Source organism: Tribolium madens, unplaced genomic scaffold (genome assembly GCF_015345945.1).
Source record: "Tribolium madens isolate multiple individuals breed KSU strain unplaced genomic scaffold, Tmad_KSU_1.1 Scaffold_7;HRSCAF=85;Tcas5.2_LG10, whole genome shotgun sequence".
Taxonomy (NCBI): Eukaryota; Metazoa; Arthropoda; class Insecta; order Coleoptera; family Tenebrionidae; genus Tribolium; species Tribolium madens.
This window is the reverse complement of record NW_025401050.1, coordinates 8,561,257-8,576,900: the sequence shown is the minus strand read 5'-3', so window position 1 is coordinate 8,576,900 and position 15,644 is coordinate 8,561,257. Positions and strand designations below refer to the sequence as shown.

The following is a 15,644-nucleotide window of genomic DNA, read 5'->3' as shown; positions in this document are numbered from 1 at the left end:
AAAATTGAATTTTATCTTTAAGAGCAATTTAGCGTCGAGGCGTCAGCCGAGCCAAACATCTCTATGTTGCATTTTGACCTTTTAATTTTTTTAAATAGAGTGAACTAAAAAAATTCATATTTCTATAAACATCTTGTATAAACATTGATGTAATTAGCCCCAATCAGACAATACAAAAAACAAATGTAAAAAAACCAAAAACGGTGGTAAAAAAAATCAGAACAAGATATATCTACTAAAAAACTTAATTTTATTTAACATCGAGGCATCAGCCGAGACGCTAATATGCTCGAAACGATAATGAAAATTTTATCATCGTGTACAATATAAAATTTTATTCAATCCTCACTAATTTTGTAGTGAATTTGGTCGATATTTATAAATGTCAAAGTAAAATTCAACAATGAAATCTAATGTCAAAGATCGTTAGCAAGTAACAACAATGGATGTATTTTTTATCCATCTAGAGGATAAAATTTCATTTTAACATGAAGAAAAGAGTAGATAAAATTTAATTTTAACATAAAGGATTGAATAAAAATTTTATAGATAAAAAAACAACTTCAAAACAGTTATAATTACAGTTATTAAAAAACACAAAGGCAACGACAAAAATAAAAAAAAAACAAAAAAAAACTGCAGAATAAAGCTATTAAAAAAACATTATATTTTCAATATTTTTAACATAAAATATTAAATATATCTAAATATCCAACTCAACTGCAAGATAGTTTGAAGTAGGTTGCACAAAACACATTTTAAAAAACAAACGTTCAAAAATTCAATTTAAAGTTAAAAATCAGACAAAAACAAGAAAACAATTAACTCATTTAAAAATAATAATAATAAAAAACATTATTAGAAAAATTTTAAAACACAGTTCGTGGTATTAAAAAATTACAGAAAATATTAAGTGTGAAAGAAAATAATAAATAATATTTTTTTTTTCCAAATACAGTTCACAACAAAAGTTTTTGCTAAAAATTTTTTTCTGAAATAGGAATGTTAAAATATTAAATTTTTCAAGAAAGAACAGAAAAAGCTAAAAGTTGCTATAGTGACAATTACTATACACAAAGTCTTTGTCAAGTAGAGTAATTGTAGAATCAAACAATAAAAAACTAAAGGAAAATGACCGAAAAAAACACACTAGCTTAAATTAATTAAATAATTTAGTTATTAACATAGTTGTATAATAACAAAAAATTGAAAAATTAACTTGAATACTAATTTTTTAGTTTAATTAGCTCTTTCTAATCTAACATACAGGATGGCCACCGAAATCTAGTACAGGTTATTTACTTATTGTAAAACGGGTTGTGCGTCACTTGAGTAAAAGATTACGCCTTTTGTTTGCCTAAAATAAAGAAATTTCGATCAACGGTTGAATTATTGACAAAAACTCGGCGACTACCTTGCTCTCTTAATTAAATTTTCTCACATACGCCGCGTCGGTCATGTAGGTCATTTATTTCAGGAATTTTATGAAAATTACAATAATATCCGGAAAATAGTAGCGTGAAATATAAAGCGAAAGGCGATATGAGAATTTATGTAAAAATTACTTCCAGGAAATGAAGGCAATTCGGAATAAATGGAAAAGGGAGAAAGTGAAAAAATAATCCCGGTCTTGTTGGTTTTACTAAGTTTTATCCAACTTCTATAATAAAAATTCTATCTCGAAAATTTCCGACAATGTTAAGCGCCCTAGTCGATTATTATTTCAATTTGGAATCAGTCTGAAATTCTGGTATAAGGAATAAAAAAATGTTTTTTCTCCCTTTTGGTAAACTACGAAAAATTGCTAAAATACCTGTCTGAAATTCACATAATTAGAGTTGGAAAACTCGAATGAAATGTAGCGCAAAACTGCTACATGCATTTGGGGATTTCTGACATTTATACGCGCTGCATAACAGGCACATTTGCAAAGTGATGTCGATAAATTTAAAAGCAATATATCGGCATTAAACAGCAATTATTTTATCTGTGGTCGTTGGCGGTAAATTTGATTAATGTAGATAACTAGAATTAAACGGCAAACTAAAATTACACAGGGTTATTTTCAGTGGTAAAACTTAAAAAAAAATTGCCGAGGCTTGAACCGAGGTTTATAATTTCACACTCTAAACTTTTAGTAAAACTAAAAGATATGAATAAGAAAATTATGTACTTATTAACACTTACAGAGTGTCCTGAATAAACGTTAAAATAAGATTTTACGAGTAAAAGGCGTAATTTTCGGTCAAATAAGAAAAAAAGTTCCTATAAACTTTATCTTTTTTAATTACTCCAGTAACGTTTAAAAAAATCCGGAATTGGATAGAAACTTCTTTGTACATATCTTAACCTAAGGAATCACCCTTCAAAATATTTTGAATACATACTGTATATGCAAAATCCAAAATGGATTTTTCTGATTTTTTTATTAGGTATAAAATGTTAATATTAATGCATTCTTATTTTTATACAATCTTTTTTAAATGTTTCTAAAAATAAAGCTTAAACCTCTGTAAAAGGGTCTACATAAGCCATTGATCACGTTGGTTTCATTTGACTGCTTTTAGCATCTTTATGATTACAATAAAAAATTAATATTTGTACATTTGTAAAAAAAAATTGCTGTTTCGCTTATACAGTGTTATACATCAAATGGTGCAACTTACAAACCATTATAACTGTTATTTTTATATGGAATTCCTATCATATATTTTTTTCGATTTATTGTATTCAAATAGTAATTTTCTTTCTTTCGAATATAATCTTTTAATCTTGTATACCAAGTTTTAAGTTTTAAAAATTACTTAATTGAAAAATGTTATTTTAAATAAACGGAATGCTTTTAAAAATAAGTTCAAGGACATTGAGGTGTGAATAAATAATAAACAAATTACAGCAGAAACTATAATGATCAATTAAAGACAGTGGAGTATTTAGAAATTTTGGTTAAGAAGGCCACTCAATTTGAGTATAAAAACCTGCTTATTCTTATAAAATAATTTAAATCTGAAATTTAAGAAGTTACAAAGTCGCTAAATATGTAATTACAAAAAGGTAATGTAAATATATACCAGTGTATAAAAAGTATGAAACCAAACGTTTTTTACTTAAACTACTATAAAAAGTGATGTTTTATCAAGATAAAATTATTCGAATTCTTGTTTTGTTTTTGAGTTCTACAATAATTGTATTTTTTTTAAATGTTTTAACCCACTATAAAACAATTTTTCTCATGAAGGTTATGATCTAAGAATTACAACGATCCACTTTATATTAATTTTTAACAAATTAAAAAAAACCGCTTGGTTCTATATTTTATATTACCCTGCATAAAATAAAAAATGTAAGTTTAAAAAAATGTAATTCGAACAGCTATTTTATTATACAGTCGCATGCCTATTTTGATCGTCAATGTCACAGAAAAATTATTCATTTTGACATTGATTTTGCAAATTTACCTTTTGTGATCGACTGTCGTAGAAAAGTCAAAAGTAGTTTAAACGTCGATTGACTTATCGAGGTGCCGTTAATTTGAAAAATTCGTTTACAACTAATTCCAATTTCAAAAAAATTCCACCGAAATTCCAGTAATTCCAAAAAAATCCACTAATGCCAATAATCTATCGTAATTCCATTTTTTTTCAGATTAATTCCTAAACTTCCAAATTTATTCCTGTGGTTCCAACTTAATTCAGGTAATTCTAACTTAATGTATTATACAGGTGCGCCAGAACTCGCGCCCCAGAGAAAAATTTCATGTAAGATAAGATACCAGCAACATGGATAAAAGGTTTAAAAAATTTTATCTGTCAAAGAATTTTGACATTTATTTTTTGACATTTGATATTTTTTAATGACTATTTAATGATACTGATGATCTTGTATATGTTTTTTTTACAATTATTTAGTAAAGGTACACAAATTTTGCCAATGAAAGCCACAAATAACATTGAACAGAGTTACAATTTAGGACACAGTTTCCTTGTTTCCTCTTTTATTAGCCTATAGCAAAAAAACTTTGTAAAATTATTTTCCCTACAAAAATAAATAGAGTCAAAGTGCAAACTTTAAATCCTCATAACTTCGAAAATTTTATAGATAAAATTTTTTTAACATTTTTTCTATGTTCCTGGTATCTTACCTTATATGGCATTTTTCTCTGGGGCGCGAGTTCTGGCGCACCCTGTATAGTTCAGCGTTCGCGCAACGCGCTCAAATACACTGCGTTATCAATATGGTACTCTAAGTAATTCTGATAATTCCAAAAAGAATTCCAGCAATTCCAAAACAATTACAGTAATTCCAAAAAGAATTCCAGTAATTCACATGTAATTCGAGTAATTCACAAGTAATTCCAAACAATCCAAAGATAGTTTTAAATACTTCCAAATAATTAAAAGCAATTTCCGATTAAATTACACTAATTCCAGAGTGAACGGCCCCTCGCTTTTTATTATTTCCGACATTATGGCACGAGTTTAAAATCATACAAAAAAGTTAGTCAAAAAATGACACTGACGATTAAAATATATTGCATGCGACTGTACCTACGAAACAAAAGAGTGTACAATTGTTTCTCTCCTCACGTGATATGTATGGATACAAAATGTAATTATTTTTCAAAAATTAAGATTTGAGATTTAAATTTTAATCAAACTAAATAAAATTTTATTCAATAAAAGAGAGGGGCCCAATACGTGCTAGAAACCTGCTACAATGCCGTTTCCATTATTAAGCAGGGTCAGTTAATCCCTTTAAAAGCTACACATGTGTCATTGTTTGCCCCAAATGTTTGAAATTGTCTAAATGATCATGACTTTAATTGATTGTCCATTCAATACAATAGCCACTGCCAAAAACACATTGTAATTAGGTGCCCTGAAATTATGAAATTTAATTTTTGCTTTTGATTCCTATTTTACATTTAAATTCAACTGTACAAATTGGGAAAATAATAAGCAATTATTATTCGGCCCTTTAACAATAGAAGTAATATTTCGATAACTTTGAAATAGAGCCTGACCGAATTAATTTCATTCATAAAACTGATTTTAATCGAACGTGGAATTGTGTACAACCATAGCCACAAATGCTGCACTGAATCTAGTTTTTATGTAATTTTGACAGACCGAAAGAGCTTTTAATAAACTGGATGTATTGGTTATTTAGTTGCTGAAAAGTCCTTGAGGATATCCAAATATGAACTTGCTGCGGTTAGCTTTTCCCGGAACTGAAACTTCATATTTCAGAGTTGGACAATTTTTAATTTTTATAACGTGAAAAATTCTGTAAATCAAGTGAAAAACAGAAAATATGCCACAGAAATGGCTTTCGGTTTGCTTGCCTAAATGCCAATAACGTGCACGCTTAGCTTCCGAATAAACTTTTCAAAAGGAATAAGATTTATTTCCGTCACAGTCTTCAATTAGACCTGTTTGTCCCCTTTCAACCAAACATTTCGTTCGCTTTTGTGTGCTCTGTGTAAACAGTTTCCAATTTGCTTTCAATCCGGTCCTGGATCTCCAATTTAGTCACGACTATTAATAGTAGGTTTATGTTGGCGGCAAGGTTATCAAATCAATTCAATAATTTACCTAATAAGTCGATGTGCGCCAATGTAGACCATTTAGTGCACATTTATCAAAATCTAAAGAAAATTATATTAGTCTAAAAACAGCTTTCAACGTTTCCAGTCTGATAACCAGCTATAAGAAATTGCTACAGCAATCAGATAGGTGCCCTACATAGTCGTAACAGACACGATACGTGTTTTACTTTACCAAGGAGTGAAAAAATAGGATCAGGTATCTCTAATCTAAATGGTTATGTGTTCGAGGGGTTGGTAGTTTCAAGCCTGTGAGAAATTTACAAATTGGAAAGCGAGAGATACAAACTTTTATAAAAATGAGGAATTTATGCGCTTGTAAAATATAAAAATTTAAATTTTAATTTTTTGGGGTTCAACCCTGCTTGGCTAAAAACTAATTTCTAACATAATTTTTTTTTTGAAAAACCGGGTATGTTTTGAAAGTTTTCAAAAATGTTAATGAGTTATCAGTTTTTTTTTCTTTCTTTTACAAAATAAGTGAAGAATAATTTGCCGATGATTTTGAAATTTGCCATTACCAAAAAATAAGTTTTTTGAAAATTTCTCAGGCACACTTGATGTTTCAAAACGCAAATTATATTAGAAATTAGTCTTTAACCAAGCTGGGATAAACTCCAAAAAATAAATAAATCGACAATTTTTTATCTTTTGCAAGAGTGGTTTCACCTATCTGGGGACATATTGTATATGTTATAACGTGTGTTAGCAACAAAAAACTTGCAGTAGGTGAACGTTAAACATTTTGACAAGTGGATAAATGAAATAATCAAAGACATGCAAAATATTTTTCAAAGCAGTCTTGAGTTGTTTTTTTTTGTAATGAATTGTATTACACTATTATCGAATAAAATATTTTTTTGTTATTCTTGATACATTTAGAGTACTTACTTGCTAATAATGTAATCAAAAAGTCAGTAAGTTCAAATTTTGAATAAGTACTTTTATCAAAACATAATACATGTCAAGTGTTATCAATCTGATGTAATGTAAATATTTTGTCTTTGCTTTTTGCTCATATAATAAACATTAAAAAAACCGACAAAATGCATTTTCAGAAGTGGGTAAGGTTAAGTTTACGATCAATTACAAAGAAACTTTATTTACGAGTATCATAAACAATATCAAAGTTCTCCAAAACTGATTTTCTATTTTTATAGTCTTTATAGATATTTCTGATATTCGTAAAAACATATGCGAATAATGAATTAACATTTTTCGGTCATGACTCGTAGTTAAAATTTTTACTAAAAAGATGAGTTAGGAAAAAACAATTAAAAGGCAAAACCTATGTAAACTTAAAAACAATAATGATTTGCTGATTTTTAAAGAGAATTTCAAATCATCATGATTATAGACAATCGTCCTTCCTTTTAATAGTCATCATAGCTTGTCAAGTTATGTTGACGAAGTAGACTTTTGTTGAATCAATAATTTTGTAAATATTGTGTACATTTACAAAAATACCTACATAAAAAGTTTTTCAAAAAGCAGTTTCTTCGCAACCAAGATAAAAGTGTGAAATATTTGTATCATAATTTTAAATATCATCTACTTATTTTCACATTTTCAAAAACTTATTCAAAAACGTCAGTGCAATTAAAATGCTTTTTGTTTGCTCTTTGTAAGCCTTTATAATCAAAAACCTGAGGACAGACATCACTTCCTAATGTCCAAAGACAGAATTCAGTCTAATAAGACTGTAAGTAAGTACAATGTTGTGAACAAAAATGAACTTCTTACTACAAAAAATTTAATAAAAAAGGGTGTCTATACAGAAAAAAGTTATTTTGTAGAAGATACAAGCAGGGTTTATAATGATCGGCAATAAATTTTGTGTATTTATTGAAATGAGCTCAAAGTTGATGCATTTTCTAAATTCTCCTTCGGCTTTAGTTTCAAAATTGTTTCTATTTCAACTCAGTCTTCAAAAACGGTGCTACCAGACCTACTAATTTAATTGTGTTCTTTCTGTTTGATGTTTATGTTGTATTCTCATCAATTTCTTACTAAAAATTAGAGAATGTTTATTACAAATTGCGTTTAAATTTTAGCCGTGGTCTTGTTCAGACTCATTTTTCGTCTTCAAATTTCCAAAAAATGTTCGCGTTCGCCGTACCCAATTTGTTCCCGTTTTTGTGTTTTCATTTCTAAATTTTCCTAGACGATTTTTTTGCTAACGTTAATGACATTTTTTTTAAATTAAATCAAAAACTGGAACTGTCAACTTCCTTTATTAAAATTACCATAAATAAATTTGTTAGGGGTGCCAACGTTAGGACTGTTTGGCATTTCCATTAAAAAAAAAACAGACTATTTAACGTTACAAAATGTTAATCAAATTCGTTTATTGTCCCTCAGAATCGATCTCGATGACACATTTGTTTTCATTCGACAGATAAATTTATAAACACAAACCATGACGCAACAAAATAATGATTCAGCGTTGCCAAGTCGAAAAAAGTAAATCCACGAGAAAAACGCAAAAAGCTATGAGATTTGATATTTTTATGACTTTCTAGTTATGAGACGTCGACAATATCATTTTAAAATAATTTTGTATACAATAATGAAATGTCTGCCTTAATTATTAGTATAAAGTAAAAAAAATTCAATTCAAACATCGTTAATACCTGTGCTAATACATGATTAAAATATATAAATAACAACTTGACACTAACAATGTCACCACTTGTACTATCCATCAAAATAACATTCAGTTTCACATTCAATGTTCAATTAAAGCTAAAAATTAAACTGACTATAGATAGTTTCAAGTTTCACGTAAAGAAATTTTGAAAAAAAAGAATTATTTAAATATATATACCTATGAAAAGGTAACACACTATGTTGATTATTTACTTGTGCTTACAAAATTCTTTGCATCTTGCTAGTTTTACACTTTTTAGTATTTGTACTGAACCGATACTTTGATAAATAAAACCTAAATCAGCAATAATAAATCAGGAGCGTCTAACTGAAATCATGAGATCTCATGAAATTTGAGAGCTGGCAACACTGTATCTCTTCTGATTAAATTGAGTTATAAAAATCTCTCACACTGTAAACTCTACATTACGTACAAAAATGATTCTGATAATACTAACAATCACAGTGTTAACGACAGTTTACTATTTTTTCCATCTCAATTATGAATATTGGAAGAAACGAGGAATACTTGGCCCAAAACCCAAGTTTTTGGTCGGTAATATGGGCAAAAGCTTTATTTTGAAAGCAACACCTGGAGAAGTATTTTTTGAAGCTTACAAGTAAGTACTGTGTCGTCATTTAAATTCATAGATATTAAAGTAGGCGTTAATTTTTGGTTTGAGCTTGGCAAACTTAATTTTCGTAATTAACTAAACACAAGTGAAAAAGATGTCAATTTCTCTTCAAGCATTTATTTATTGTAGTTATCATTAAAAACCTTAAATTAGAAACTCGCGCCCCCGAGAAAATTTTCAAGTAAGGTAAGATACCAGGAACATGAAAAAAATGTTTAAAAAATTCTATCTGGGAAAAAGTTTTGACATTTATTTTTTGACATTTGACATTTTTTTATATCTATTTAATAATACTGATGATCTTGTATATGTTTTTTTTAATTATTTAGTAAAGGGACTATATTTTTGACAATAAAAGCCACAAATAACATTGAACAGAGTTACAATTTAGGATATAGCTTCCTTATTTCCTCTTTTAATAGCCTATAGCAAAAATTATTATTCCAACAGAAATAAATAGAGTCAAAGTGCCAACTTTAAACCCTCATAACTTCGAAATTTTTATAGATAAAATTTTTTAACATTTTTTCCATGTTTCTTCTCTTATATGGCATTTTTCTCTGGGGCGCGAGTTCTGGCGCACCCTGTATATTTGTTGTCTGTTTTCATTTCACCAAAAATAAATTGCACCCAATCTAATTAAAAATTATAAACTTAAATTCAAATTCAAAATGTGTTCTAATAAAAACAAAATTTCAGTCAATACAAAAATGAGGAAGTAGTAGGATTGTATCGTGCTTTGACACCTGTACTATTAATTCGTGACCCTGAACTAATCAAAGAAGTCACAGTAAAATCGTTTAGTAGTTTCCATAATAATGATGTATACATCGACAAAAACTATGATCCAATTGTTGGCCGAAATATTTTCGTTTTAACAGGAGACGAATGGAAAAATGTACGACAAAAATTAACCCCAGGGTTTACCAGTGGAAAAGTAACGAATCGCTAAATTTATTTCCCAAAATCTATTATAGAAAATTGTAGATGAAATGGTTGTACCCTCTCTTAGAGGAAGTGGCTGAAAATTTGGTCAAATTCATCGACAAAAACCCAGAAACTACAAACGGAAAAGGTTACGAAGCGAAAGAGTTGTGTGCTAGATTCACTTTAAACAATGTTGCAAGTTGTGCTTTTGGGATAGAAGGAAAATGTTTCGAAGAGAAAAACAGCTATTTTAGACAACTGGCGATGGAGTTTTTTCCAGCCGACAGTTGGAGCTTTTTTGGTATATACCTTGCCACGTTAAACCCTTCAATAGTGAAGTATTTACCTATTAAATTTGTTACTAAAAGTGTCGAAAACAAATTGAGAGACCTGGTGCAACAAACCGTGAAATATCGAGAAGACAATAACGTTGTTCGTAACGATTTTCTCCACATTTTGATCCAATTGAAAAAAACTTCCAAAGATAATGAGTTTACAGATATTGATATTGTTGCACAAGCAGCTGCATTTTTTGGCGATGGCTACGAAACTAGTGCAGGTGTGATGAGTTTTGTCTTGTACACACTGGCTGAAAATCCTAAAAAACATTAAGAGAACAACTTGATAAAATTTTTGAAAATAACGATGGCAAGTTACCTTATGACGCTTTGCAAGAAAATCATTATTTGGATGCTATTATTAACGGTAACTTTTGAAGTGCTATCAAATTGTTGTATTTCATATTATTTTTTAGAAACATTACGTTTGCATCCTCCACTTCAACATTTACAAAAAATATGCACGAAAGATTTTACGTTTGTTTCGAAAAATACAAACAAGTCAGTCACAATTGAGAAAGGAACTCCGATTATTCTGTCACTTTATGGTCTTCATCGTGATCCGATTTATCACGAAAATCCCGAATCGTTTAAACCAGAACGATTTCTTTCGCCAAATAAAGACAATATGGTCAAATATACATATATGCCTTTTGGTGAAGGTCCTAGGAGCTGTTTAGGTATAAGAATATGGAAAAGACTTAAAAATCTTGTTAACGATTTTTCTCAGGGCAAAGATTTGGTGTGTTACAAGTCAAAGTGGGAGTGGCACACATTATTCATTATTATGAGTTAAGTGTAAAAAAAAAGACACAAACACCAATAAAATACCAAACAACAAGTCCTGTCACAGCCCCAGTTGGAGGTTTTTGGCTAGATTTTAAAAAGATTAAATGAAGAGTAAACCAAAATTATGTATTATTGAACGAGAGTTACAGTTTCAATAAAAAAGTTTAAATAATGGATTTTTTTATTTTAGAACAAAAATAAATAAAAAGAAACTACAATATAATAATAATTGTGACGCATGCCTTTATTTAAAAAAATGTTTTTTGCTGTCTTATAACTTGTTCAAAATAAATAACTTTTATCTTGAAATATTTGTCTTTTACTTATAATTATTAAACATTGTAATGTTGGTTGACTGTGGATATAATCATAATCGTCCAATGCATTTAAAAAAAAAATTATTTATGTATCAAGAGACAAGAATAAAAGCAGGTAATGCCAGAAGCGACCTCATGGAACCGAGGACATTTTCATTCAAGAGGTTCACGATATTTCCAGAAATGCTCCCAACAGACTAAATCTTGTAACAATAACATGAGAAAATGATAATTTGTCAAAAATTTGTCAAAATACTGAGTTCAATTTTTGCAATTTTTAGACTAAAGATTGGTATCCAAAGATGCATTCAATTCATTCAATTTTTCAAAAACGAGGAAATAATGTGTTACTTCATTCCCTGTTGAAAATAAAAATACTATTACAAAAATCCCTGTTTTAAAAGTTGGCATCGCTCGTGGGTCTGACATAAAAACACTCAAAATTCAATCATTATTGTTAATTTTTGTTAATTTTGTTTCTATAATATTTAAAAATGCAAACTTTTACTGAAAGATCTAAACAATTACAAGTAGCGACAAAAAAATATTTAATTTAAAATTTGCTAAAATTGAAAAAAAATTAATACAAAAAGACTTATTCCCTTTGTCTTTCAAACAAGAAAGTTGTGATAAAATTTCTACACTTAAACTACAGTATTTTAAAATAGTTATTTACCTAACGAATTCGTAAAGATAATTTTTCCGCATGAGCTGCCTTTAGTGCGAATGCGGGAAAATTCTTTCCGAAAGAGTTAGGAACAAGGTTTTTTGTAACGAATAACTCAAAATTATTAAAAAAAAAGATAATTTATCATTATTTATATTTAACAATATTCTTTTTCCAAGCAATGAGTACAAAAATAATTACTGTGTTACTTTATTCCCTCTTGAAAATAAAAATACTATTACAAAAATCCCTGTTTTAAAAGTTGCCATCGCTCGTGGGTCTGACATAAAAACACTCAAAATTCAATCATTATTGTTAATGTTTGTTAATTTTGTTTCTATAATATTTAAAAATGCAAACTTTTACTGAAAGATCTAAACAATTACCAGTAGCGACAAATAAAAAAATATTTGATCAAAAATTTGGTAAAATGGAAAAAAAAATAATACAGAAAGACTTATTCCATTCGTCTTTCAAACAAAAAAGTTCTGATAAAATTTCTACACTTAAACTACAGTATTTTAAAATAGTTATTTACGTAACGAATTCGGAAAGATAATTTTTCCGCATGAGCTGTATTTAGTGCGAATGCGGGGAAATTCTCTCCGAAAGAGAGAACTCAAAATTAAAAAAAAAAGATAATTTATCATTATTTATATTTAACAATATTCTGTTTCCAAGCAATAAGTACAAAAATAATTTAAAACCATTTGTTTATCAACAAACAATTTGATCAGCTTATGATGTCATGTAGACAAAATGGGAGGATATATTAATAAAAATAACCTTGACTACTATAAAACAGCTGTCTGATTAATAAATAGGTACTGTGCAGAATCTGGATATAGTGTATATTATAATATAGGGTAAGATAAGATACGGAAAAAATGTGAAAAAAACTCTATCTATAAAAATTTCGAAGTTACGAAAGTTTAAATTTTGTACTTTGACTCTATTTATTTCTGTTGAAAAAATAATTTTCCAAGTTTTTTTGCTACAGGCTATTAGAAGAGGAAACAAGGAAGCTGTATCTTAAATTATAACTCTGTTTAATGTTGTTTGTGGCTTTTATTGGAAATTTTTTTGTACTTGTACTAAATAATTGTAAAAAAACATCATAAAAATGTCAAATGACAAAAACTAAATGTCAAAATTTTTTGACAGATAGAATTTTTTAAACATTTTTTCCGCTCCCTGTATAGAGTAAACAATTACTCGACAAAAAATACTCGTTTTTAATAAATGTATACTTCCTGTTAATAGTAAAAAAATGTTATCATAATAACTTAAACCAAAAGAGATAATCTTGATAACAAAATTAAAATGATTTGTCTTTTTAAAAGTACTTTCAATAACTCTGAAAACAGTTTGATTGCAGACATCGGTTCACAATGATACTAATAATTGTAATAACCGCACTCGTAACGATAATTTATTACTTAATACACAACAATTATCAATACTGGAAAAAACGAGGAATACGTGGTCCAAAACCCCGCTTCTTTGTTGGGAATTTAGGCAAAAGTTTTATTTTCAAAGCATCACCTGGACACATCTACACAGAAGCTTACAAGTGAGTATTTTCAACAAATTTGTTTTAATTCAAATTTTAGTCAATTTAAAAACGAAGATGTGGTCGGTATGTACCGAGCTATGTCACCTGTAATATTAATCCGCGACCCGCAACTAATCAAAGAAGTGACTTTAAAATCGTTTAATAATTTCCACGACAATGATTTATATATTGACAAAAATGTTGACACAATCGTGGGACGAAATCCCTTCTTCTTGAGGGGAGATGAATGGAAAATTGTGAGGCAACAACTGACCCCGGGTTTTACAAGTGGAAAAGTAAAAAATAATAATTTTTTATAAAATATTTGTTGATTAAAATTCCTAGATGAAATGGTTGTACCCTCTCTTGGAGGAAGTAGCCGGCAATCTTATCAAATTCATCGACAATCACCCCGAAACCACAAATGGAAAAGGTTACAGTGCCAAAGAACTGTGTGCTAGATTCACTCTAAACAACGTCGCAAGTTGTGCTTTTGGAATCGAAGGAAAATGTCTCGAGGAAGAAACGAACGAGTTTCAAGAACTGGCGAAAGAATTTTTCGCACCTGGAAGCTGGAATTTCATAGCTTTCTTCATCCTGAATTTATTTCCACCGTTGGTAAAATACATGAAAATCCGATTTGCGTCTGAAAGTGTGGAGAGAAGATTGACCGATTTGGTGACACAAACTGTAAAATACCGCGAAGAAAATAATATAGTTAGGAACGATTTTCTCCAAATTTTGATCGAATTGAAGAAAACTTGCAAAGATTATGAATTTACAAATGTTGATGTGACTGCACACGCAGCTGGGTTTCTTGGTGACGGTTATGAGTCGAGTGGTACAGTGATGAGTTTCGTGTTGCATGAAATCGCTGCAAATCCAAAAGTTCAAGCAAAATTGAGACAAGAAGTTAGTAAAGCGTTTGAACAAAATGGTAACAAGTTACCCTATGACGCTTTGCAAGAAATTCACCTTTTAGACGCTGTTATCCAGGGTGAGTCACTTTTGATCATTTGGTAAGTTTTCATTAAATTTTTTAGAGACGTTGCGTTGTCATCCGTCAGTGTTACACGCCCAAAAATTATGTACCAAAAATTTCACCTTCGTACCGAAAAATTCAAAAAAGCCTGTCACAATTGAAGAAGGAACTTCTGTTATTTTGCCGGTTTATGGTCTTCACCACGATCCGGATTATTTCGAAGATCCGGATTCATTCAAACCGGAAAGATTTCTACCGGCAAATAGAGAAAATATTGTCAAGTATACGTATTTGCCGTTTGGGGAGGGCCACAGAAGTTGTTTAGGTACAATTTAAAAAAATAAATAGCAAGGTGATATTGTTTCTGATTTTCTAGGACAAAGATTCGGAGTGTTACAACTTAAAGTGGGAATTGCATACATTATTAACCACTACGAGTTAACTGTTAATGAAAAGACTCAAATGCCAATCAGATATGTGCCAACGAATGCTGTGACAGAACCTCTTGGAGGATTATGGTTGAATTTGAAAAAAATCAAATAAATCAAATCAAGTTGCTCATAAAATGTGATTTATTTTATCATTTAAATATCAAAAATTGTGTTATTTTAAACAATAAGTATTAAAATAAATAATGATGCCTTTTTATTCTTCCTCCTTCTTTGACAAAATTTTAATATAATTAAAAAAAAGCTTTTGTTTTGAAAAGTTAAATTGTGCACACCCTGTAGTAAAATTAGTAGTACATTTTGTACATTGTACATATTAACTGAGTGAATTAAAAAAAACGGAAGCGGTCCATTAGATGAGGCCACTTTTTAAACATTTTTACGAAAATTCAGTCAATTAATATCAAGAATTCTAATAAAATATGTAACAAAATAATCAAGTAAACAAAATAGTCCTACAACCAAAAGTACAATTTATCAAATTTAAAAAAAACATGATATATAATGACAGCTCGGGTTGAGAAGTGACTTCTTTATTAGTTTCCTGGTTGGGAAGTGGCCATTTCCCAACCTAAACTGTCATATAACATATCACCTAATAAGGAAGTGACCACTTTCCAATGTGAACTGTATAATATTTCATATTCATTGTTGAAATGAAGCTGAAATGTCATATTTTCCAACTTTAGAATTTTCAAAAACTGTAATTGAAGCCTCAAAAATATTGACAA

At 29.1% G+C, this 15,644-nt stretch overlaps 2 protein-coding genes across 6 annotated transcripts in view; one reads left to right on the top strand and one right to left on the bottom strand.

Annotated features, from left to right (window-relative positions):
• LOC123010241 (gamma-aminobutyric acid type B receptor subunit 1) overlaps positions 1-15,644 on the bottom strand; it is a 175,769-nt gene that overhangs the window by 26,865 nt on the left and 133,260 nt on the right. The window lies entirely within an intron of this gene.
• LOC123010242 (probable cytochrome P450 6a13) lies at positions 7,868-15,086 on the top strand. Of its 4 annotated transcripts, none has more exons than XM_044406960.1 (6): positions 7,868-8,874; positions 13,306-13,500; positions 13,541-13,778; positions 13,828-14,479; positions 14,526-14,789; positions 14,841-15,086. In XM_044406960.1, exons 1-6 carry the CDS (start codon positions 8,693-8,695, stop codon positions 15,005-15,007), a joined length of 1,698 nt encoding a protein of 565 aa, XP_044262895.1. In that variant the 5' UTR covers positions 7,868-8,692; the 3' UTR covers positions 15,008-15,086. The 4 variants fall into 4 exon arrangements, with proteins under 4 accessions (XP_044262895.1, XP_044262897.1, XP_044262896.1 ...); XM_044406962.1 differs by having other exon boundaries at positions 8,735-8,874; positions 13,295-13,500; XM_044406961.1 differs by lacking the exon at positions 7,868-8,874 and adding an exon at positions 12,730-12,793 and having other exon boundaries at positions 13,295-13,500.

Bases quoted from the DNA above. Each gene is read 5' to 3' on its own strand.
- LOC123010242 (XM_044406960.1), top strand. From the start codon at position 8,693: ATGATTCTGATAATACTAACAATCACAGTGTTAACGACAGTTTACTAT. The intron at 13,501-13,540 runs GTGAGTATTTTC...TTCAAATTTTAG, and splicing joins ATCTACACAGAAGCTTACAA to TCAATTTAAAAACGAAGATG. The intron at 14,480-14,525 runs GTGAGTCACTTT...TAAATTTTTTAG, and splicing joins TTTAGACGCTGTTATCCAGG to AGACGTTGCGTTGTCATCCG.